Genomic DNA, 27,451 nt, shown 5'->3' with positions numbered 1-27,451 from the left:
CTTTTAAATTCATAATTTAATAAATCTGTATAACGAATTAATAAAAATAAATTCCAGCTGTAACTAAAGTTGATGAATGAACTTAAAGAAAGCGATTTTACGACATAGTTTTCCTGAGAATGCAGAAAATCTTGCGGATTATATTTTTTCGAGGATAGAACGAGGATGGAGTTTCAAGAAGTTTTCTCCGAGGAAGAATTTTCGAGAAGTGAAAGATTTTGAAGAGATCTCTTCTGTATCCAATGATTATTACGTCTTCCTCCCAGAATCTCTAGAATTTGTTTTGGATACGGCAGACATTTAGAATTTTACGAGAATAACGTAACGTTCGATTCGTAAACGATTCTATTATTATACAGAGAGATGGATGAAAGCGATAGCGTTACGTAGAAACGAACGTGGATTTTTAACGCGGAACAAAATGGCGAGTCACGAGGTCAATAGGAATAAAATTGAACAATAAAGAGAGCCTTTCGTTCGATTATTTCGAGAAACGTAAAAAATTTGAAATAGTAGAATATTGCGTTCTCCCCTCCCCGTCCATGATAATTTATCCAACTCTGCCCGGTTATGCACTTTCTCTCCTCTCTCTCCAAACGAATACAGACGGAGATTGAATTTTCGTCTCGAAAGACGAACATTCCATCACATCTCTGTTCGTGTTCGACATATTTTAAAATTATTTCGCGTATATATATACATATACGGCCAATTACAATTATATTTATAAATATAATTATGAATATATAAACTATAAATATAGTAATTATAATTATAAATATTAATATATATATTAATATTTATAATTATAAATATATAAACTATAAATATAGTAATTATAATTATAAATATTAAAATATATATATTAANTTTATAACTATAAATATATTATAATATTCATAATTATAAATATATAAACTATAAATATAGTAATTATAATTATAAATATTAATATATATATATATTAATATTATTAATATTAAATAATTATATATTAATATAGACAGAGATTTTCGTCTCGAAAGACGAACATTCCATTACATCTCTGTTCGTGTTCGACATATTTTAAAAATATTTCGCGTATATATATATGGCCAATTCCAATTAGTAATTGTAGTTATAAATATAATTATAAATATATAAACTATAAATATAGTAATTATAATTATAAATATTAATATATATATATATTATTAATATTAATTAATTATATATTAATATACATAGAGATTTTCGTCTCGAAAGACAAATATTCTATCACATCTCTGTTCGTGTTCGATATATTTTTAAAATATTTCGCGTATATATATATGGCCAATTCAAATTAGTAATTATATTTATAAATATAATTATGAATATATAAACTATAAATATAGTAATTATAGTTATAAATATTAATATATATATATATTTATAATTATAAATATAGTATAATATTTATAACTATAAATATATTATAATATTTATAATTATAAATATATAAACTATAAATATAGTAATTATAATTATAAATATTAATATATATATATATTAATATTATTAATATTATTGGATGGAAAGACGAATATTCCATCATATCTTTGTTCGTGTTCGACATATTTTAAAAATATTTCGCGTATATATATATATATATATATATATATGGCCAATTCCAATTAGTAATTGTATTTATAAATATAATTATAAATATATAAACTATAAATATAGTAATTATAATTATAAATATTAATATATATATTAATATTATTAATATTTATATATTGTATATTAATTAATTATATATTAATTATATTTATAATGATAATATAATAATTATAATTATATTTATTATTAGTAATTATTTTTATTTATTATTAATTTTTTTTAAATTATTAATTATTTATTAATTAGTAATTATTTAATTTATTATAATTCGAGCAAAATTAGTTTCGTTTCGATAAATCGAATAGAGAAATTATCGTCCCGTAGATTCTCGCGAATAGTCTCGTGAATGGCAATCGCTCGAGGCAAAAATCGGATTTCCAGAGGAAATCCATTCCGCGATGTAAATTCCATCGGATGTTTCTCGACTTCGTAATAATAATACCGACTCGAATCTGTCTCGGGGTTAAGGAGAGTTTACAAGTTTGAATCTTCGAGTGTAAACTTCGATGTAAACAATTCTCCGACGTGAAGAAAATTTGGAAAAAAGGAAAGAAAGGAGAATATTTTGATTACGATTGTTAGGTTAGGTGAAACTCGAACATGAACACGGATGGGAAATCCAGCTAAACTTTTCTTTTTCCCACAAATTTCCAATGTCATTTCCCCGGGGAGGGGAAATTGACGACAACAAGGATCTATCGGGAACGTCGATTTCGACGAGATTTACGATCGAAACTCATCAATTACTCTTGCAGACTTCCGATTATTAGTGAATGATTGATTAGACGTCCAATTAATTCCCCGCTGCGTGATAAAAGAAATCGTAAACGTGAAAGCTGCTTTCCCGAACTTTCAGGAAGACTTTTGTCAGTCGGGCCGCGGGGAAAATTTTTTAATTAAAAATCTCGAATCGACCGGTGAGAATTTAATTAACCTCTTGTTCATCCGTTGAACGAGGAAAAAATGAAAATTGAAATATTCAGGAAGAATGGTGGTATGGTTTGGACATGATGAATACGCAGCCATTACTCGTCGACAGGCGCGAGATTTAAAAATTCTTCAACTCTTCATCACCCATGATATACACCCATCATTTAATTATAATATCCATGGATACATTGAGTTACGTCTCAACGACAAGAATTTTCAACAAACTTTCACAACCAACTTGACAAAAATAAAATTATACATATTGATAGATAAAAATCGACATTGACGATAATTAAACAATCTTCGCTCTTTAAATGATAGAGTTTTATGAATTTTACATACATTTTTTTTTTTTTAAAAAAAACCTGTATAGGGGAAAGAAATTCGAAGAAAAGATCGATTTGTACCTCGTATCACTTTCAACATTCTAGCGAAATCGTTCCCTTCCATGGAATTTCGATTTCGGATTCAAAAATCTTTTCGAGCGGCCCAATCGAACGTGTTATTATCGAACGATTGTATTACGAACGTGGCGCGAATACCGTGCATATCTGATACAACAGGAAGCGAGGCACGTGTCTCGAATTGCTCGTGAAAGCCGAATGTCAAGGAACTTGGTCCACGAATTTACATTACCCTTCCTCTTCGCGTGTGAACGGAATCAATATAAGATTTTACGTTATTCCATTCGTCGAATTTAATCCGAAAAAAACAGAATTCGAAGAATTAACTTGATTTTCATTCTCTATAATATATATAATTTTCATAACTTGGAATATAAAACAAATACAAAAACAGGAAAATAATGTAAATTCTTAAAAATTGAAAATATTATGCCGAGGTAAGGATCGATTTCAATTCGAAGCCAAAAAATAAAAATATTCGAAATTTCCACGCGAAACCGATCGAGCGAAATGGAGAAACGGCGCGAAAGGAGAAGCGGAACAAGATCGATTCAATTAGCGATATTACCGCGTGGAGCAGAGGGGAGTGGAGGGAGGGAGTGGATAAAAAGTCGGAGAGCGGTAATTCGACGTGGACGTTTGTCCTGGCTTAATTCCCCTCGAGAGAATGGAAATGAATTTCTATGGCTTTCCTCTTCCCCAAACAGTTTATCCTTTCTCCCCGGTCAAACCGGATGGGGAGGGGGAGGGAAAAAAGGCAATCCTGCTTGTTCACGGCCGAGACGAGTCTTTGGATACAACTTAATTGCCGGTTGTCCGATATTAAAGCGATTATCGCATAATTAGAAGGTAAAAAGTGAAAGGAGAGACAGACGTGTTCGATCGATCGACAGATGAAATTGCTGGGAGAGATTCTATTTTTGCGCAGCTATTTCAGAGGGACACGCTTCAATCCTGCCTCCTTCTTTTTTCTTTTCTCCCTTCCCGTTGACTGAACGGGGGAAGAGAGGGGACTAGGATTTCTTCTTTTCTTCGAACGAACGAAATCGAGTTTCTCGAGGGAAAATGTAAATGTAACATTTTCATCGAGATCAAAGCGAGTAAACTCGTAATTTTCTTTCAAAACTCTGATCGACTAATGCATAATATGGAAGTATCGAAATGGAAATGACAAGAATAAGTATATAAGTTTGTACGAAATGCGAGCGATTTATAAATTAAATTCTCTTCAGCGAGAGGCTCAACCGTTCGAATATTTGCGCCAATTTTCGATCGATAAAGTCACTGTGACCAACAATCGTTCGTATCGAACGCGTAAAGACATCTCGTCATCTCTCGTCATATAAAATGTCAAACGAATGATCGAAACAACAAAATTATTACTGCAAAATGTATCCAATGTAAAATTATGCTCCACGCGATACACAGAAATTCGTACTACGATATTTATTAATATTTTCGAAACCATCTGTTTTTCCTGTTCGCATTCGCCGTGTTAAATTTATATATATATACATACGTATATATTTTAACGAAACGAGCGCTGTCGTGTTCGTGCGTAACAGCGGCAACAGCGAGAACGAAATCCTTGCTGCAACCCCGCTTTCCTCCAATTCGAAATTCGCGAATATTCGAGACGATAAACCGTGGTTTACAGGATAAAACTCTCGATAAGTATCAAAACTCGCGCTCGAAATTGAATTTAATCGGTGGACGAAACGTTTTCCGCTACATTGGAAACCGTTCCAATCGTATTACACGATACGATGATTTGCCCCGGTATCGAGAATTCGTGATTGTTAAAATTCGACGTCGCAACGCCGCTCGAATCGTTAAAACCTTTCGTAATGAGATTTTCATTGAGGATCGGAATAATCGTGGTTCCAATCGGGAATAAAATATCCCGAAAATTGGAATTGGGAAAAATTTCTTTCCGTGTGTAGGAAATTATATATATACATATATATAGGATTTCGTTACGAAATAATTAACAATCGCGTTAAAAAATGAAAACTCCATCCGACCGTGTTTCTCGTTCAACGATTGGCGTAATAAACGTGGCACGGAGCCACGTTGATGGAAAAATTAATAAATGAAAAACCTGGAGAGAATTGAAAAATTTGCGCACAGAAAGGGGCAGTTGTTTAAATGATTTAAATAAATTTATGATTAAAAATATTTTATAAAATAATAATTCAAATCAAAATATATAGTATATTTAAGATTTTAATGAGTTTCAATAAATTAAATTTTTTGAATAATTTATTTTAATATAAATTTGAAAGAGAATTTAAAAGTAAATTATTGTAATTTCTTTAATTAAATTATAATTCTAAAAAGTATCCAAATCGTCAATTTCATTTTTGTGTATTAAAAATATACAATTTTTCTTCGCAAAAAAGAAAAAAAAAACAAAACATAATAAATACACAAATAGATATATAGAAAGATGAATTCCTCCAATCAGAGACAAAATTTACATCAAATATATGAATATGAAAATATATGAAAGTGAAAAGAATCACCCATCTCTCATACTTTAAATTCTTCACAAAATTTCCGCATAAGTAAAATTTCGAGTTAAAAATTTTCTCCATCGAAATCTATTTTATTAAAAAAATATTTTATGAAAAAATATTGGCAAACAAGATAAAAGTAATAATAAGAAAAAAAAGCAACAACGTACGCTTGTTACAATTTCCAATATCCTGGGACACGTATCGGATTCGCATTGTTGCCGACGCGCTTTAATTACCGAGCGAGCTGCCCGACCTTGAGACCAATTATTAGATCATCCACGAATAAATTTGCCGGATCGAAGGAAGGCCGAAACGTTATTCTCCACGCATCGCGTTTCGTTTCCTCCTTCTCTCGCCCTTTCCACGTTACCTTACCGCGACCGTGTGTGTTTAATCGTAATCACCGTGCTCGGTTTAATCGTGGAAACGATGAAATCATCGGCTCATTGTTCTTCGAGGAACATCCTCGTAGAGAGCGGACAACCGTCAGGAATTTTTTTTTTCCTTTGCTCCGTTTTTTAAAACGAGACGGCCAGATGTCGTTGCTCGAGGTTTAATCAGGTGTGTTGAGTTTTCGATTTTTCACCGTGACGTAATTTATCGTAATATTTCGAATCGGATCGTTCGATCCAATTTTAAAAATTTTAAAAAAAAGATTATATTTTACTTTACACTTTATGCCAGTGTTTAACTTTTTTTTTATATTTCTTTTTTTTTTTTTTTTGTATTCAAAGCACACGTCACAAATCCACCAACACCGAGGGCTTTTCCCTTTCCAATAATCGAGCGAGCGAATAATTCATCGAGAAGAATGAAAATGAGACGGCCGTTCCATTCACGAACGTTTGAACAAAAACCGTTCCCACGAAAGCTTGTCGATCGACACTGAACTCTTGTCAATCTTATCGTCCGATTCCGCACGAAGAATAGCTCTGGAATTCGTCCAGGACAATTCGCCCGTCGAAAAGTGCACAATCAATTCAGCCGGCCAATTAGCCACGCGATCAATAAAGTCCTCGTTGACCACTCACTTCTCACGATCACGTTTCCACCTATTCATTCACCTCGATAATAAATTCTTTTGTAACAATCTTACGATATTTGATCTCGAAAAAAAAAAATAATAATTTATTATTTATTATTTATTATTTTTTAATTTATTATATATTTATTATTTATTAATTTATTATTTATTTTTATATAATAATTTATTATCCTCGTTCTCAGAATTTCACTTCGATGTCGACTATTTCAAGTACGTACTATTCGTACGTACATTTGTACAAGATCGAATGTAAAGAACGGGGGAGTTATATCGAGCTATAACTCTTCAAATACGGATCCATAAGAAGACGAAATCGTACGTGGGAGGAGAGAGAGAGAGAGAGAGAGAGAGAAGCGAGTATCTTCACTATGGGATATAATCGTTCGGTGAAAAGATAATGAACGACGACACGGTTGGACATGCGATATCGACATCCACGGGTGGAGTAATGGAGTTGGACTGTATCGAACACACGATACAGTCGGCAATGGACTGGCTCGAGCGGAGGCCGCGTATGAAAGTAAATATTAACGCTGGCCTCCCTTCGTTACGCTCGCGAGCCACATCTTGTAAATACACGTGGGTGAGGAACGCGTCGTCCTCTTCGCTCTCTTTCACTCTCGAGGGATTGAACACTTTTTTTTTTTGGATGGATTTGAGGGGTTAGCGAATTTCTTGGAGAGGAGAAATAATCTTGGAGTGAAGAACCCATCGCGGGTATTATTTTTCCCAAATGGATGGTGGACAAGACGTGGCAACAAAATTAATTAATAAAAATTCGCGATAATAAAAATTCATTCGTTTCAAAAATCACGATCACGTTTCCACCTATTCATTCACCTCGATAATATTCTTCTATAACAATCTTACGATATTTGATCTCGAAAAAAAAAAAAAAATAATTTATTATTTATTATTTATTATTTCTTAATTTATTATATATTTATTATTTATATAAATATTATATATATTTATTATTTATTATTTATTAATTTATTATTTATTTTTATATAATAATTTATTATCCTCGTTCTCAGAATTTCACTTCGATGTCGATTATTCAAAAAAGCGAGTGGGATTCCTCTGAGTTTTTCTTAAGAGAATTCGAACGAAAAAAATTATTGTTCCCCCACTGAATTTTGAAATTGTTTCAAAATTATCCTCGAAGGTTGGACAAGCCTTCTGACAGGCCTGTGACGATGGCCGAGGCCTCCCGCTGAATTTTCAGACGGTTTTACGGCATCCCTCGCGACACCATGGGATTGGCAAAGTGGCAGACTTTGTAAAGTATTTTGGGAATACTTTGGGGAGGATAGACCGCGTCTTTCACGTGGCAAGGATTTGTGGGCGTCAGACGTTCTGGTTCAACGGTGTCGTATATTCGAGTGAATTATTTGGACGACATAAATATCGGCGCGCTCTCGCTTTTCGCTCGCTTCGAACGAAACGGGTTTTATCCCTCCCCTCTTTCCGTGTTTTATATATGTCGCGGTTAGACAAGAGGAGATATCGAGAAATTTGTTTCGCAAGGTGTCTTGTCCTCTCGGGTCGCTTGAAAAATTCTATTTTAAAAGTGTGCTCGGTCCGTTTATAATATAGAATATTTCCTTCCCGATCAATCGTGCTTTTTGGACGGTTTCGAGTCACTTTTTATGATTTCAAATGCGACGGTTAACAGTTTGAAAAATATCGTGGTTCGAATCACGCTTTTTCGCGCGGTGAATCCTCGAGCAAGTTCACGCGTCATAGAAGGTAACTAGGCCGTAAACTTACCATATATGTTATTTATAAAGCTTCCTCGTTTAAGAATTCACGCCTCAGATAAAATGGAACATATCTTCTTGATCGAAGAGGAGCGTAACTTTTAATTTCTCGAAATTCTATTTCGCTTGTTATTATTATTTCAACTTCTACCTGCCACATCCAATTCGCTCAAGCTGGATTAATTCGATATCTGGTAAAAATTTCGAAAGAATTTTCTCCCTTTCTTCGTAAATCTAAAACGGAAGAATTTTGCAACTTTCTCTTATTACGAAGGCGCAGCATTCGAAAACGAATGGCCGACAGTTAAAAAAAAAAAAGAAATGGAATCTCGTTTCTTCCAACGAGAGGCGCCATCTATCAAACGCCACTTCTTCCGCCGATCGAATATTCGAATAAATGGAAACGTTAGGTCGTCGTTGGTTATAGAATTCCATCTGGAAACGCATCAACCGTATATACGTACATATACTTGAGACTTGCTCTCCTTTTTCTCTCTCAGAGAGAGATTTTCTTTTATGGGAGAGTAGAGGTGTTTTAACGAGCGTGGGCTAGCTCGACGTTGCCGCTCACCTCTACGTATATACCGTCATATCTAACGTCATTATCCTACGCACAGTGGCACGGAATCGTCGGTCGTGAAGTCGAAGCGAATGCACCACCGTTAGAAACGATTCTCGTCGAATTACCGTTTCGTGAAATATCCTTGTACAATAAATATTAAATATTGATACACGTGTATATATATATATATATACATTTTTTAAAAAAAAGTAAATTTGAAACGAATCGTAAAATCCTTACTTTTGATCAAATAGGAATTTGCACATTGTAACAAGAGATCTAAATATCCAAGTGAGAAAATTATTAGAAGAAATATTCTTATAAAAAGTAAAATCCTTACTTTTGATCCTCATCAAATAGGAATTTGCACATTGTAACGAGAGATCTAAATATCCAAGTGAAGAAAATTATTACAAGAAATATTGTGAAATTTGATATATATAAATTTCCTTTCTTCCGTTTAATAGAAATGGCAACAAGGTCGAAGTTAAGAATAAAGTTACTTCGATATCACCAGATATGATTTGCTATTAGAATTATTTAGTGAGATCAAAGTAACTTTACTCTCGAAATTCGAACACGAAATTCGGATCCTTGTTAGGCTAGATCTAGCTAGGTAGTCTACCTGATTCGAGGTCGTCGTGGTCGGCTCCGCGAAGGCAGGAGTGAAAACTGCGCGACAATCGTCGACCACCGGGCGAAGCGCCCTCCGTCGAGACGTTGTGCATCTTTACAGCGCTCGTGGCAACGAACCGCCAGCCGCGTGGCCCAGCCTTCTCCTCAAACCTCCCTCCCCTCCCCCCCACCAGTCGCCGTCAAGTGGGGCCGAGGCTCGACGGCATGTTTCGGCCGCCTAACCGGCCAACGCGGTTCCCGCGTGGTGGACGAGTACCGGGTTAATTAACGGCTAATTAACGGGTAACTACACACGCGAGATCCTCGCGGCCACGGCGCAGGTGCGTGGGCGTGGGTGTAGGTCGTGGCCAAGCACCCCGCTTCTCCTCCCCGCTTCTTTCCTCCCGCTCTAGTTCGCACCTGGAAAGAAAATCAAAACTCGTCGAGCGACGAATGGCCGATGCGCGGCCGAGGCACGTTCTCCTTAATGGCGACACGGATGGATTTTCGTTCTCCCGCCTCCTTTATGGATCGTAAAAAAATTTTTTTTTTTCGAAAAAACCGTACAATTTGTTTTGCGTTTCTTTCGTTTCGGAAAAAGGGAGAGGGGATTTATATCGAATGTTATTATCGATATTTGTATTTCTCGTATTCTGTATTTCGCGATAAGGATTATCATCAGGATGGCCTTTCGTGAGAGAGAGAGAGAATTATAGAGGACGTAGGGACGTAGAATAAGATGTGAAACGAAATTGAGCATCATACGGGTTTTATTAATACGAGCTACGTTTAACTCGTAAAGGACAAAGTGTTGTGGAATCTTTAATTAGACGTGAATAGTTGGAGAATAAATAGAGAAAGGATTTATTATGGAATATTATTAATTTCTAGTAAGTATATTAAGATATTCTACCTTGTTTTCTTTTTGAAGATTAAAATAACCTTCTTCGGACTTTATTTTCTTTGTATCGTCAAGTTTCTATAATCACGTCAAGGTGATGTCTATTTAAAGTAAATGTGGAACAAAACGCTTTTATATTAAAAAAAAAATAAATAAATAAAAAAAGAAATTTCAATATTTTTGCGAAACGAATATTGAAAATCAGAAATTTTGAAATTGTATCGCGTATACGAATCGAAATAAAAAAAAAAAAAAAATAGAGTAGAATTTCGATATCCCTCGTGAAAATTCACGTTCGAGCGATAATACGAAAATAAATCGTAGCAATTATATAATCTGTCGGTCGAATTAGACCGAGCTATTAATAAGCGATATCCATTACTACGTACGTTACGTAACGCTTTCATTGTGAACGTTCTCCATCTCTTTCCAACGTTTTATTATTTATGCGCGTATTTACGCGATTTCGTCGATCCATCAATCGACGTCGAAAAACGCCTCTACGTTTTCATTAAAACATTATTAACCGCGCCTTTTACACCGTTTACACGCACATCCTTCGATCAGATTTTTCCTTCGTAACCGTTGCGTATTACGGAACGTGGCGCGGCTACAAAAGGAAAATCCCGAGAGGAGGCGAAGTAGAAATAAATCTCGGTCGGAGAGACTTCGCTGGATAACTTGCAGAAATCCAGATTGCACAACCGAGCTGCCGCGATTCGCACGATCGTGATGAATGGAGCGAAGAAACGAATAAAAGCTTCGATTCTTGTTGTCCGATCGAGTAGTAATAATAGTAGATGCGAGAAAAAAATCGTGAAGAGATTGTGAAAATGAGACGGCAAACCGTCTATGAAAGTAAACGTTTCATCGACTGCTCGGTGTCTTTTCTTTCTTACGAATATTTCTAATTTTCCTTTTCCTCGACGCATTTCTCATTGTTCGTGAAGCGAAGAGAACGTCGATGAATTTTCGCAACGAGGAGAATATACGTGACGTTTCCAATTGCTAATTAATTGTCTAAATTAGGCAGAAACTACGGTTCAATTCCTTTGAAAATTTCTATTAGAAGAATAATAATACGTCACATACTGTGCCAAATTACATTACCGAATGACCAAGTTTTTCGCCAAACAAGTGACGTGTTTCTAATCTAACAACGGCAAGCATAATGCGGCGTTAACGCGACATCACTTATTCTTCTCTCGCGAAATTGAGCCGCGTCATCGTGTCGCCGTCACTCACCTGTGCCTAACCTAATCTATCGTGACGTCACGTGTTCTCCTCCTGCGAAAATTCATCGAAGCGAGACACTTTTCGGCGGTGGAGGGGATACAGCATATCGCGCTTGCGTCACGTGACACGATGCAGCGCTTCGCTTTGACGGAAGTCTGGTCACCTGATCTCCTAATCCAGTGGTGGGGATAATGTGACGTCATGTTTTCTCAACTTGCCCAATTCGAACTCGTCACAAGGGAATCGATCGTGTGCGAGGACACAATTTAATTTACTTTAACCATTAATTTTCCGTATAGCGCGCATTCTATCCGCATGATTTCGATATTCGATTAAAAAAACCGTTTCGTTTCGAAAATTCGAGAAGAGAATAATTTAGGCATCGAGGAGGAGGCGTAATAGAGACGATTAAATAACGACGTTTAACAACAGGGAACCGCGTTTACGAGAGCGACACAGTGTTGTGCTCTCGCAATTATTATATTTTGCAAGCGTTAATCGAGCAAGCAGGCGTGTGCGCGCATGCGTTTGCTAAACGTGTAATTTATGCCTGGCTCGCCAGAGCGTGTGGGCTCTTCTCTCGTGCGCGCAGCTCGTAGGTGTGCGTGGGCGTGGTGCACTTTTTAAATAGGCCGGCTCGTAATTAAGGGCCGAAAGAGAAGAGAGAACGATAAGTTCTTCCAACACTCGAGTGCTCGGCTCGCTTCCCGTACGTGTTTTTTTTGTTTATATCCTTAAAAAAAAAAAAAAAAAAAAAAGATAAATTGTCTCAAGGATCTTGATTTTGTAACTATGTATAATACTGAGTACACGTAACAACGATTGAACGATTCTTTGATAAATTTTCTCGTTCCTCTTTAAACTTTTTGATTAATCCTCTCTTATATTCCCGGACTTAAATTTCAAAATATGTTCCCGCATGGGTGCAAAATACGTATTTCATGACCACGCTCATTTTTAAGTAGACTAACAACCATGTATACATATTTTTTTCAACTCGTCATAAAAATTCATGCAATAGAGGGTTAAATATGGTATAATACGGCGTAATACGATACGCGGAAGCGTGTATATAAATTTTTACACTCTTCGAATTTAAAGTTTTCTTAATTTCTTCGGTTTTATTCCAATTATTGTCTCGAATTTAATAAATTCGAGCACAGGGAATTCGCGGATAGCACGGATAGGAGGAGAAATGATATTCCGTCGAACCACCTGTTGCTTGAATTTCCATGGAACAACCCGCGCGCAGCGGGAAGGCGCGAGAAACACGGTATCGGTGCTCGTTAATTTCTCCACGAGGCAAGCGAAATATTAATCGAACTTACTATCCTCCCCGCCAAGAAGTTTGCCAAGAGTAGAATCGTCTACTTCGAAGCCAAAAATTGAAAGAAAAATCAAATATGAATCAATTCGAAATATATACAAAATTTATTCATAACCTCCAGAAAAATTCATATAAAATGAAACGATCAATTTGTATCTTCACTGATCCAACTCAATTAATCTCACGCAAATCAATGCAGCCAAATCATCAAACCAAAACGCATCGAACCAAATCTCAACTCAAATACAAACCTTGGACAACTTTCCTCTTCGGTATTCGTCATCTTTTCATCCCTCTATCGGGGGATGCGAATTTCCACCGCGAAACGAACAACCCCCCCTAAACAACTCTACCTGTCGATGCACGCGCCGTTAACCAACCCCTCGCCTCGTAAATCTCTCGTCCCGCGAGGCGATTGTTATTTTATTTATACTACTTGGCGAGGTTTTCGCCGTTTCCTGGACGATCGAAAACTGGTTCGTTAATCATTTATCAAGGAAACAAGAGCGCGGCTCTCGTTAAGGATCTGATTGGTGCAGGGCAATTATATCGAGTTATGGAGCAAGATTTACGATTCATCGCTTCATACGGATATCGCTTTATTGGATATTATTGTATATTAACGACGACCCGTCCGTGGCTCGAGAAAATAGAGAGCGACGCTCGTCACGAAGAATGGAATTTAGGAATGGAAAAGACGAACTTTTTTCCCCATTTTTATTCTTGTTCTTCTATTATTTTATAAACTTGATAGACGATGAATTTTGGATGATTCGTTCGGCTCGAAACTGATATTCGATTGTAGTATAATTTTCTTCATCGCGAAAAATTCTTTATAGTATTTTATCTTAAAAATTTAATAAGAATTTTTGGCTAATTCGCGCTAATATATTGCATATTTCTCGAAGAAGAGAAATCGTTTTTCCATCGATCGTAATCGTCGTTAATATGATTTCATAATTCCAGTGAATTGTAAATAGGAACAATTCGAAACAGGAATCGCGAGAAATATTCGTTCGGATATTCGTTGAAAAGCGGATAACGAGATTTTCGCTCGTGGAGCGAACAACGCGGTCAACGCGGATGATATTATCGGTTCGTTTCGTCGTTGCTAAAGCATTGCGCGTGAATTCTCATCCCCCTAATTAATTCTTGTCATTTTTTCCATTTAACCGGCCGCCAATGAATATTAACGATCGTATAAACAACGGGACGGTGCAATATTCTTACTAATTTAAATTAACAATTATTCCACCTATTCCCCTCCCCTCCCCTCCCCCCCCCCGTGTTATTCTCCTCGTTTGTTCGAATAGGCGGATAATCGTGGTCACGGTGAAAGCAGTTAATTAAAAAACTCGGCGAGACAAGAAGAAGAGATTTAATCCGTGCAAATTGGTAATTAACGTATATCTGCATTTCGTTTATTTAAACGATAATACGATAAATAGGTCGGGATCCAGATTGGATCCGATATTATTGCGAGATAAATTTATCGTGAAATAAATACGTTTATAGCGCGCATAAACGTATTAAAGAACACGTTTGCCATTTGGAGAGAAATTTCAAGCTTCCATTAAGTTAATTTTACACGACGTGGAAGAGAGAGAGACAGAGAGAGAGAGAGAGAGAGAAAGAGAGAAGCGAAAAATGTAATTCGATCACCGTTTTTTCAATCATCCTCATTGAAAAATTTCACTCAAAAGATTAAGAATATTCAACGTTCGTCTCGAATATATATATATTTAAATTGGAATAATTATTTTTTGAAGAGTCTTGATAAGAATAAAGCATTCACTTCTTGAAACTCGAGACAGTATTATTGAAAGATTTGAAAAATTTAGAGTCGGAATAATTATTTTAATTATTTTTTGAAGAATCTTGATAAGAATAGAGCATTCATTTCTAAAACTCGAGACAGTATTATTGAAAGATTTGAAAAATTTAAGTCGAAATAATTATTTTAATTATTTTAATTATTTTTTGAAGAGTCTTGATAAGAATAGAGCATTCACTTCTTGAAACTCGAGCCAATATTATTGAAAGATTTGAAAAATTTAGAGTCGGAATAATTATTTTAATTATTTTTTGAAGAGTCTTGATAAGAATAGAGCATTCACTTCTTGAATCTCGAGATATTATTGAAATATTTAAGTCGGAATAATTATTTTAATTATTTTTTGAAAAATCTTGATAAGAATAGAGCATTCATTTCTAAAACTCGAGACGGTATTATTGAAAAATTTAAATCAGAATAATTATTTTATTTATTTTTTTTATTTTTTGAAGAGTCTTGATAAGAATAGAGCATTCACTTCTTGAAACTCGAGCCAATATTATTGAAAGATTTGAAAAATTTAGAGTCGGAATAATTATTTTAATTATTTTTTGAAGAATTTTGATAAGAATAGAGCATTCACTTCTTGAAACTCGAGACAGTATTGTTGAAAGATTTGAAAAATTTAAGTCGAAATAATTATTTTAATTATTTTTTGAAGAATTTTGATAAGAATAGAGCATTCACTTCTTGAAACTCGAGACAGTATTACTGAAAGATTTGGAAAGTTTGCTTCGGATTGTTTGTCACAGCCTCTTCATCTAAAAAATTTTACAATAAAAAAATATGGAAATTTGATTTTTGAGGTCCAACTTTCTCCTTTTAAGAGAAACTTTCCTTTTCTTTTTTAAGAAAAGATATCCTTACTTATATCCTTACTTCTTTTCTTTTTAAACTCGTTTAGACGATCGTCGATCACGAATTGAATAACCAATCGAAAAGCAAGATATCAAGATAAATATTCTCCCGAAAAAAATGGAAGAAAAAAACGGAAATAATTATCTTCTAGATATTCGCAACAAAATGGAATAGTTTAATTCCAACTTAACTCGTTCCTAACTCATTCAGTTGAGGAAGAGCGTGCGCGCGCAGTCTGGTTCTGAATTTCGGGTTCAAAGGCCGGATTTGAGATTCTGGCAGGGGATTAAAGGTTGGCTTGGCAGCGGCTATTCGCGCGCTCGACGTTTCGCGAAAGATATAGCGGTGCTTAAAATAGAGGAGGATCCTCCGAGAGGAGACCGAAGTGGCTTTTACAAAGCTTCCTCTACGTACCCGAGGAATCGTTGGATGATTAAAAAAGGGAACCACGAGTGTTACCTCCTTTGTGTCGCGTAAGAGTTCTCTTTGTTTTTCTTGGAAAAAATTATTTCGAAAAATAATTCCTCCTAATATTGAAAATTGTTCCAAAGGTAATTGTGTATTGTACAATTGTGAAATGGACATCGAAATCGGTGGAACGGGTGGATACAGGTTAAACTGGAAATCGGCAAGTTTCAAGCGAATGTGTTAAGAGGGAAACGTTTGCTGAATCCGTTCGGAATAAATTCGAGGAGCAAGCCGCCATTACGTTGGTGCAACGTTTATTAACAACGTTCGAGGAGGAGGAGGAGGATTAATATCCTTTTTTTGTTTCCTCTAAAATTGCTTCTCCTTTCCTGCGTGGACGAGATGCATGGTGTAAATGATCGGAGGAGGAGAGGATTAAATTCTTGGCAGAAATTCGAGGGGGAATTTTTTTTAGGAGGAGATCGAAGGAATCGATCGAGATGCTTTTATTTCGGAAAATCATGCGAGTAATCGTTTTCCTCTTTCTTTCTTTTTTCTTTTTTTAAATTAAACTGAAATCCAAAAAATTTATCATTTTTCTGGGAAATTGCTTGCTCGAAGGATTAATTTTCAAGCATTATTTTTTATACATGGAAATGCGACAATTCATAAATATCGTAATTATTGTACCCGAGTAATTATTACACATTCTCGTTAATAACATTTCATTTGTTTGATTATCCATCCACGTTTTAAATATTATAATTTGTCAATACGTTCCAATGTTTATTATGCATCGATTTAATAGAAATCGTTAATTTCGTAATTTCGTGTTAATGTACATAAATTGCCAATAACACGAACGAGAAGTAAAATCAAATTATTTAATTCTTCAAATATAGAATTTAATTTTTTTACTGTAAATTTTCAAAAGAAAAAAAAAATTATACCGCATAAATAATCGCACGAAATACGGAAGGATTTTTCGTTTCTCTCCACTCGTTATTTTACGCATCTTGCACAAAACCACCGTCTAGTCTAACGTGTAAGACAGCAAGAAATCACTGTCGCTTTCGTAATTACGCGAAACACAATGGTGCACGTGTGTTTTTTTTTTTTTTTTTTCTTCGAGACAGAGAAATCAACAGACTAACGACGAGAAAAGAGGATTCCACGGAACTATTAATTATTTCGATTTCCATCCGATTTCGAAGAAAATTCTCTCTCTGAAAATTCTTTCTCCGCCCATATGAATTGCCCTGGCTACGCTTTTTAAGGTAATCATTAACTCGAGCCACCAGACCTCGGCCCCCTCGCTTCTCCCCACGTACCAATTAAGAATCTCTTTCGATTTTTCTATTCAAGCAAAATAAAGGAAACTCGTTAATTATTTCTAACTCGTTCAAATCGACAAATGAAAAGAAGATTTTGATATAGAATATTCGATACGTGCGATAAATATCATCGTGACGAATCTTCTTTTTATTCTTATTGCCAATTTCATTGAGAAAAGAAAAAAAAAAAAAAAATATATAAGAATTTTATTTTTTCGAAAACATCAGATATTGCGCAATCAATTTATTATTAATAATTCACGAAATCGTTTGCGAATAAAATATATCGATATGATAGATCGATCGATATGAGCGAAGTGGTTGCAAGCTGCGACGCAAAATAGAAAAAGGAAAAGAATCTAAAACCGTTAAAATTCTAACAGCTTCCGTTAGGAAAATATCGCGCATACGGGAGATAAAACCTTTTAAGGTAATCATTAACTCCCGTAACTGGAGCGGTCCGCCACGACTTCCCGTTTCCAAGCCGCGACACAACAGGGGCGCGTAATAATTTTTTCCATTTACACCGGCGGTGAAAATGGAAAGCGCAAGCTCGTAAAGTTGATTTATCGAGGCAAATCTTACTTATCGCGAGGCCAAAGGCCTCCTTTCCCCCTCCCCTCCCTTTGCTCGTTCGAATTACCGATCCGCAATTTATTATGCTCGAACCGAAAAGTCGTGAAACGCTCGAGAAACGTTCGATGGATTTACGGAGTTAGGGCAATCTTTCTAGGCGAAAAAATGTTCGAAAAATGTTCATCGTATGCTGAATCGGTCGAATACTTTTTTCGAGGAAAAATATCAAGATGGCGTCTACGAATAAATTTCTCTATTCATTTTCCAAATTTTTTTATATCTCTTAGAATATTCTTCTCGTAGTGAATTTTTAAATATTTTTTAGACGAAATTTTGGATATTTAATGTGTAATCTTTTTTCCTCTATTAACAATGAAATTATAAATAAATTATATATATCTTTCAGAATATTCTTCTCGTAGTGAACTTTTAAATATTTTTTAGACGAAATATCTAACGTGTAATCTTCTTCTATTTGCAATCAAAATGGCGTCTACGAAAATTTCTTTTCTCTCATTTTCCAAATTTTTTTATATCTCTTAGAATATTCTTCTCGTAATAAATTTTTAAATATTTTTTAGACGAAATCTCGATATCTAATGTATAATCTTCTTCTATTTGCAATCAAAATGGCGTCTACGAATAAATTTCTCTTCTCTCATTTTCCAAATTTTTTTATATATATCTCTTAGAATACTTTTTTCGTAGTGAAGTTTTAAATATTTTTTAGACGAAATCTCGATATCTAACGTGTAATCTTCTTTCCTCTATTCGCAAGATGGCGTCTACGAATAAATTTCTCTTTTATTCATTTTCCAAATATTTTTATATCTCTTAGAATATTCTTCTCGTAGTGAACTTTTAAATATTTTTATCAAGATGGCGAATTTCTCTTCTCTCATTTTCCAAATTTTTTTATATTTTTTATAATATTCTTCTTGTAGTGAACTTTTAAATATTTTTTAGACGAAATATCTAACGTGTAATCTTTTTTCCTCTATTCACAATGAAATTATAAATAAATTATATATCTCTTAGAATATTCTTCTCTACTGAACTTTTAAATATTTTTATCAAAATGGCGAATTTCTCTTCTCTCATTTTCCAAATTTTTTTATATTTCTTATAATATTCTTCTCGTAGTGAACTTTTAAATATTTTTTAGACGAAATATCTAATGTGTAATCTTTTTTCCTCTATTCACAATGAAATTATAAATAAATTATATATTTCTCAGAATATTCTTCTCGTAGCGAACTTTTAAATATTTTTTAGAGGAAATAATACATCTGATGCCTAATATGTAATCTTTCCTCTATTCGCAAGATGGCGTCTACGAATAAATTTCTCTTTTATTCATTTTCCAAATTTTTTTATATCTCTTAGAATATTCTTCTCGTAATAAATTTTTAAATATTTTTTAGACGAAATATCTAACGTGTAATCTTCTTCTATTTGCAATCAAAATGGCATCTACGAAAATTTCTTTTCTCTCATTTTCCAAATTTTTTTATATTTCTTAGAATATTCTTCTCGTAATAAATTTTTAAATATTTTTTAGACGAAATCTCGATATCTAATGTGTAATCTTCTTCTATTTGGAATCAAAATGGCGAATAAATTTCTCTTCTCTCATTTTCCAATTTTTTTTATATGTCTTACAATATTCTTCTCGTAGTGAATTTTTAAATATTTTTTAGACGAAATATCTAACGTGTAATCTTCTTCTATTTGCAATCAAAATGGCGTCTACGAATAAATTTCTCTTTTATTCATTTTCCAAATTTTTTTATATCTCTTACAATATTCTTCTCGTAGTGAATTTTTAAATATTTTTTAGACGAAATATCTAACGTGTAATCTTCTTCTATTTGCAATCAAAATGGCGTCTACGAATAAATTTCTCTCATTTTCCAATTTTTTTTATATCTCTTATAATATTCTTCTCGTAGCGAACTTTTAAATATTTTTTAGACGAAATCTAACGTGTAATCTTCTTTCCTCTATTCGCAATCAAATTATAAATAAATTATATCTCTCGTGGTGGAGATGGAGGATAGAGAGAGAGAGGATATATTTTTCTTTTTTTCGTGAATGGAAAATATATTATTATGGATGACAATAATTGCGATACGCGCGATAATAAAATCGAGGATAATGATAACAAGATGATAATAACGGGACGAGATAATTAGAGGGATTTCCGATATAGAAATTGATCGATATATCGTAAATTGGTCCAAACTTGCGTTTTCGAGCATCGATATTCGATTACCTCGTTACAAAGTTTCATTAATTATTCCGTCAACCCATCATTTCCTCCTCCTTTCCTCCTCTTCCCCGTTTTTATCGAAAATAATCTCTGGCGAGTTAAACTTACTTCACAGAACTAATCCGCGAACAATTACGGTTGAAAGCATACGAATGATGTACATAGACATTAGCAAAACGCTTAGCGACACACAGTGCGTATTAATCAATTCCAATTATTATCCCTATTGAAAATGAATTTTCGACGATGCGTCGATTCCTGCCAGGAATTCGATTCGTCGAAGCGAAAATATGCCTCATCTTCGGTATGACACCGGTGCTAGCGCAGGTGTGCGATTGCGTAACGTAATCTGTTATGTAACCGTGAGAGAGATACTGAAACAATCGGTGGAAAGTGCGGGCAGCAACAAAGGACGTGCATACGCTTCGCGATTAAGCGGCTTCGTACGCGAAATCCGTACAATGAAATTAACGCAGTTGGATAATGTTTTCTCGATGCATTGCTTTCGTGTTAAAGCGCTCTTTTGCAAAATAATTTTCTCATTTCTTTTGAATTTGTCCATATCTTTTCGTCGAGTTTTTTTTTTTTTATTTTTCTTTTCCAATTTTTCCAATTTTTTTTTTTTTTTTTGTATCTTTCGATGCAAAGTAATATCGTACTCTTGTTGCAATGAAGCTTTAAATATTGTTGAGGAGAATTAATATTAATTTGATATCTAATGTTTCTTGATCTATTCGCAATCAAAACGATATCGATCGAATAATAAATTTCTCTTCTTTTCCAAAATATTTTTATATCTCTCGGAATATCGTATTCTTCTCGTAGCGAATATTTTAAATATTTTTCAGGGGAAATGAAACATTCGATATCTAATGCGTAATCTTCTTTCCTCTGTTTGCAATCAAAATGGCGTCTACGAATAAATTTCTCTTCTCTCATTTTCCAAATATTTTTATATCTCTCGGAATATCGTATTCTTCTTGTAGAGAATTTTTAAATATTTTTTTACACGAAATAAAGCATTCGAATCTCGATGTCTAACGTGTCTAATCTTTTTTCCTCTATTCGCAATCAAAATGGCGTCTACGAATAAATTTCTTTTCTCTCATTTTCCAAATTTTTTTATATCTCTTACAATATTCTTCTCTACTTTTAAATATTTTTTAGACTAAATAAAGCATTCGAATCTCGATATTTAACATATAAATAAATCATACACGAAATAATACACCCGGCATCTAATATGCAATCTTTTCCATACTTTACTTTTCGCGATCAAAAAACCGCGTGGATCGAATAAATTTCCCAACAGATCGCGCTCGCGGCGTTCGAGCTCGAGCTCCGCACGAATTATTTACCCGTTACTCCGAGAGCGTGTATGCAAATAAAGTAAAGTAAACACCGATCGAGATCTCGAGGGGTGGACAAACGAGATGGCATAAAATTGCAAGTGTAGACGGAGGAAGGATCCTGCTCGGACAATCAGGAATGCTAATCGAGTTAATCGGCCCTCGTTCAACTACTAATTAACTCTCGACCAGATGCAATGCACAGAGGGCGAGTATATAAAATCCTTCCCTGAAAGGATAAAGCCTATAGTCTAATTCAATTCGCGTGTGAGTGCAAGAGACTGGTAAACACTTTCTTCGTCCCCTTAATCGTTATTATTCGATACTTGATAGGACGTGTTAATACATTAGCGAAACACGTCTCGAGAGTGGATTCTCGACAAGTTGAAATATATATATAGCATGTAAAAATCGTCGATCGTTTATTTGTGAGTAATAAGCGAAATGAAGTTTCCATTAGACTGTGATAGAATATGATCTTCCTCTGTTCAATTAACGTAATAATAATAAACAAACCTCGATTATTCATATTTTTGTATATCAATTTCTGTTTTCGCTTTTAGAATCCATCATTTTTCAAAGATGTATCGTATATTAAGAATTATATATATATATATATATATATATTGTATAATTAAAAATTAACGTAAGAATTTCGTTTGGATTATTTTGAATGGTTTTTCAGGCGAAATAATTAGGAAAGTTTGATCACTTTCGAATAAAATATAAAAATATATTAAATATTATGACAGGTTGGATTACAATGGAAATAAAATCACGAGTGAAAACAAGCTGTAATCCAAACGAAATTCCATTCCGTTTCTTACGTAAATTCAAATTTTTAATACTTTTAATATACACATCTTTGGAAAATGGATCAATTCTAAAAACAGAAATTGATATATATATATATATATATATATATTTTTTTGTTGAACAAACAAAATTCATTTTTAATCCAGCAAAATTACCATCTCCCCGCGCGGTTATTCGCTGTTCACCATCGATCAATAATTCACGCGTTTCACTTTATCGCCTATGATAATTTCGATGCAAATTAAAATATAAATCCGCTTTCCATTACAACTTGCCGCGCGTATTGCCATTAATTCGAACCTTATCCACTTCCATAAATAATAAGGTTAATAAACATTTATACGTCCATTCGTTTCTCTTCTTTGACTCACTACTCGAACGCGATTCGCAGGTGTACAATCCAATCTTAAAAAAAAAAAAAAAAAAGAACGATGAAAATAAAGATAAAGATAATAAAAAATGTAAACGACCAAAAATGATAGGGATACGTCTTCCTCGTGTTATACATATTTTAATCCTTATGTAGATACATCCATACCTGGGTCATCTTTTTATTTAACGTATATTGAAAGATTTTCAAAATCCTGGATCATTCGATATTTGTCATATCATTTATATCGATTTATATATCTTAAGCTTCTCTAATTTCATTAATTATTTAGACACGTGTCTTGATTATAAATAATTAAAATTCTATTAAACTTTTGATTTCGGTAATTTTTTAATAATAATCTCTACCGATAAAAATAAAGATAAAGGAAAAATAAAAACGATTAAAAATAATATATTTTTCTTCGTATTATACGTACTTTAACTTATATTCATATCTAAATATCTTTCGAAAGATTTTTAAAATCCTGGATCATTATTTATCATATCATTTATATTGATTTATATATCTTAAGCTTCTCTAATTTCATTAATTATTTAGACACGCGTGTCTTGATTATAAATAATTAAAATTTTATTAAACTTTTGATTTCGGTAATTTTTTAATAATAATTTCTACTGATAAAAGAACAATAAAAATAAAGATAAAGGAAAAATAAAAACGATTAAAAATAATATATTTTTCTTCGTATTATACGTACTTTAACTTATATTCATATCTAAATATAATTTCTTTCGAAAGATTTTCAAAATCCTGGATCATTCGATATTTATCCTATCATTTATATCGATTTATATCTTAAGCTTCTCTAATTTCATTAATTATTTAGACACGTGTCTTGATTATAAATAATTAAAATTCTATTAAACTTTTGATTTCGGTAATTTTTTAATAATAATCTCTACCGATAAAAATAAAGATAAAGGAAAAATAAAAACGATTAAAAATAATATACCTTTCTTCGTATTATACGTACTTTAACTTATATTCATATCTAAATATAATTTCTTTCGAAAGATTTTTAAAATCCTGGATCATTCGATATTTATCATATCATTTATATCGATTTATATCTTAAGCTTCTCTAATTTTATTATTTATTTAACTCAATAAAGTTCGAAAAATCGAATGTAATTTAATAACTTCGATAAAAACGCCAGACACTCTTATAATAATTAAAATTCTATTGTATTAGATTTTCAATTTTAGTTATATTTTTTAAATGTAATCCTTGCTGACAAAAGAACGTTAAAAATAAAGATAAGAAGAAAGAAATGTAAACCTTTCTCCATATTATACTTTAACCCTTATATCCATACCTAAGTATTTTTCCCTTCGAAAGATTTTCAAAATCTTGGATCATTCGCTATTTATCATATCTATTATCGATTTATATCTTAAACGAATTTAATTTAATAACTTTGATAAAAACATACGTGCCCTGACCATTCCTACAATAATTAAAATTCTATTGTATTTAACTTTTAATTTCAGTAATTTTTTAATAATAATACCAATGAAAGAACGATAAGAAATAAAGACAAGAGAAAAGTAAACGATCTATTATCTCAAACTTCTCCAATTTCATTAATTATCTAACAGCAATAAAGTTGGAATTTAATTCTTCTATCAAAACATCAAACGTGCCACTTCATCACTTCCTATAATTAAAATTCTAGGCGTATTGTAGCGAACTTTCAATTTCAGTAAATTTTTAATAATAATCTCTACCGACAAAAGAACGATAAAAAATAAAAATAAGAGAAAAATAAATGATCTATTATCGATTTGTATTATCTCAAGCTTCTCCAATTTCACCAATTATTTAACAAATAATAAACAATAATAAAAAAAATATCTAATAAAATTTAAAAAATCGAATCGAATTTAATTCTTCTATCAAAACATCAAACACACGTGCCACCTGACCACTTTATACAATAATTAAAATTCTAAGCGTATTGTAGCGAATTTTCAATTTCAGTAATTTATATAAATAATTTAATATAATAATTTAATATAATATAAATAATTTTTTTAATAATAATCCCAATCGACAAAAGAACGATAAAAAATAATGATAAGAGAAAAATAAACGATCTATTATCGATTTGTATACCTCAAACTTCTCCAATTTCACTAATTTATCTAACAATAATAAAATTGGAAAAATCGAATCGAATTTAATTCTTCTATCAAAACATCAAACCATTTCATCACCTCCTATAATTAAAATTCTAGGCGTATTGTAGTGAACTTTCAATTTCAGTAATTTTTTAATAATAATCCCAACCAAAAAGAAAACAAAAGAACAATAAAAAATAAACATAAGAGAAAAATAAATTATTTGTATATCTCAAACTTCTCCAATTTCACTAATTATCTAACAATAATAAAATTGGAAAAATCGAATCGAATTTAATTCTTCTATCAAAACATCAAACGTGCCACTTCATCACCTCTTACAATAATTAAAATTCTAGGCGTATTGTACTTTCAATTTCAGTAATTTTTTAATAATAATCCCAACCAAAAAGAAGACAAAAGAACGATAAAAAAATAAAGATAAGAGAAAAATAAATGATCTATTATCGATTTGTATACCTCAAGCTTCTCCAATTTCACTAATTATAACAGTAATAAAATTGGAAAAATCGAATCGAATTTAATTCTTCTATCAAAACATCAAACCATTTCATCACCTCCTATAATTAAAATTCTAGGCGTATTGTAACGAACTTTCAATTTCAGTAATTTTTTAATAATAATTCCAACCAAAAAGAAGACAAAAGAACGATAAAAAAAATAAAGATAAGAGAAAAATAAAGATAAGAGAAAAATAAACGATCTATTATCGATTTGTATTATCTCAAGCTTCTCCAATTTCACTAATTATCTAACAAATAATAAACAATAATAAAAAAAATATCTAATAAAATTTAAAAAATCGAATCGAATTTAATTCTTCTATCAAAACATCAAATTCTATATATTATATAGCAACGAAGCTTCGATATCACACAATTTCCTAATAACAATAATCTCCGATTACCATTATAAAGCCACGTCCTCTACTCGCCTCGAGAGGAGGAATTAAACCCAATTCGATTGTCCATGGATCTCGAGAGGCGTGGATCAAAGAGGCTCTCGCCTATGAAAAGTTCAACGACCCGTCCCAGATATTGTTGTAAAATCTCCGCGTTACGCGCTTGATCACGTAGCACGGTGCCCGACGATCGGCGAAAGAAGAAGAAGAAGAAGAAGAAGAAGAAGAAGAAGAAGAAGAAGAAGAAGAAGATCGCGAACCGCTTGCGGTGCGTTCTCTCTCTCTCTTTTCTCTCTTTTTTTTTTCTTTATTGCGCTTTTCATTCAGTAGCCTAGAAGGCTAAATTAAATCGACCCCCTTGAGCTTGAAACTTGAAAGCTTGTTTACGAAAATATTTCACACGGCGACGTGGCGTACGAGGCATAGAAAAGGGTGTCAGAGGTTGGACTGAATTAGACAATCCTCGAGCGAATGAGATTTCGTGTGTAAAAGTGAATGTGTTGAAAATGTGTTGAAAGATTCTCTTTTTCCTGATACTTGAAATTTTTCTTTCGAAGGATCCTTAGAGATGGATATACTTTATAAAAGCTATACTTCAGTTATTGTATAATAGATTATTAGAAACGCGTGAAAATGATTGGACAGATCCAGAAGTGTGGGATTTCGAGAGAACGATTTCAAAAGTAATTGGTTCAAACACGATCCATTTTTGGTTATTCGTGGCTTCGATTATTCCAATGATTTTCGAGAGCCAATGGAAAAAGTAATATTTCATTTTTTCGTGGTCGATAAAACCATTTCAACGTCGATTTTCTCAATAGTCGAATTGTAACAATTGGTGGAACGTTGATAAATAATATAATTATTTATATTCATATGTAAATATAATTTCTTTCGAAAGATTTTTAAAATTCTAGATCATTCGTTATTTATCCTTTATCATTTATATCGATTTATATTTTAAGCTTCTATAATTTCATTAAAATTACTTAAATAATATTGCTCCCATTTATTTTTCTTTAACGAAGTCAAACGAAGGCAAAATTGTACTCCATCCATTCCCCGCGTGATTTTAATATATTTTAATCGCACGTTTTAATAGCACGCCTCTCCTTTCATCCTTTCTTCTTTTATTTTATTTTATTTTTATTTTTATTTTATCCTTTATCCTTTTCTTCTCTGAGAAAAATTTACGCGAATAATATGGAAGGAAAAAGAGAAACTGGTATCAGAATTAAAGGCGTACGAGGCTGCGAGAGCAAAGCTCAGAAGATTTATGCAGTCCAGACTTTTGAGAAATATCGAACACGCACACGGTTTGAAATATAGGTCGGATTAATCACAACTTTCAAACGTGGCGTTTTATTCCAAGTGTGAAGAAATAAGAATTGAAAGGAAGGAATAAAAAAAGAGAGAGCGAGAACACGCGAGCTAATCTGAATTATTTCGTCGTGTTACGATAAGCGGGAGGTGCGACGTCAGCTGGCCAATTCGTTAAATTGTCCGAGAAGAACCCCTTTTCTTAACCGATTTCCCCAATTTCTCTCCTCTTTTCCCTTCAATTTTTCTCAAAATTTTCGAAAAATTTGTGATCTTTCGATTATTCTTTTTTTTTTTTTTT

General features: G+C 33.0%; 1 protein-coding gene across 1 annotated transcript in view; it reads right to left on the bottom strand.

The window, feature by feature from the left end:
• Positions 1-27,451, bottom strand: part of LOC122710487 (ras GTPase-activating protein raskol) — a 155,686-nt gene that overhangs the window by 111,592 nt on the left and 16,643 nt on the right. Inside the window, exon 3 of the mRNA XM_043928389.1 lies at positions 9,493-9,902. Coding sequence (XP_043784324.1) covers positions 9,493-9,595 — 103 coding nt within the window. The 5' untranslated portion in view covers positions 9,596-9,902. The remainder of the gene's footprint in view (positions 1-9,492; positions 9,903-27,451) is intronic.

Source organism: Apis laboriosa, unplaced genomic scaffold (genome assembly GCF_014066325.1).
Source record: "Apis laboriosa isolate Shangri-la unplaced genomic scaffold, ASM1406632v1 scaffold105_cov147, whole genome shotgun sequence".
NCBI lineage: Eukaryota > Metazoa > Arthropoda > Insecta > Hymenoptera > Apidae > Apis > Apis laboriosa.
Note: the sequence above shows the minus strand (reverse complement) of the source record. Positions and strands in the feature narration are given on the sequence as shown.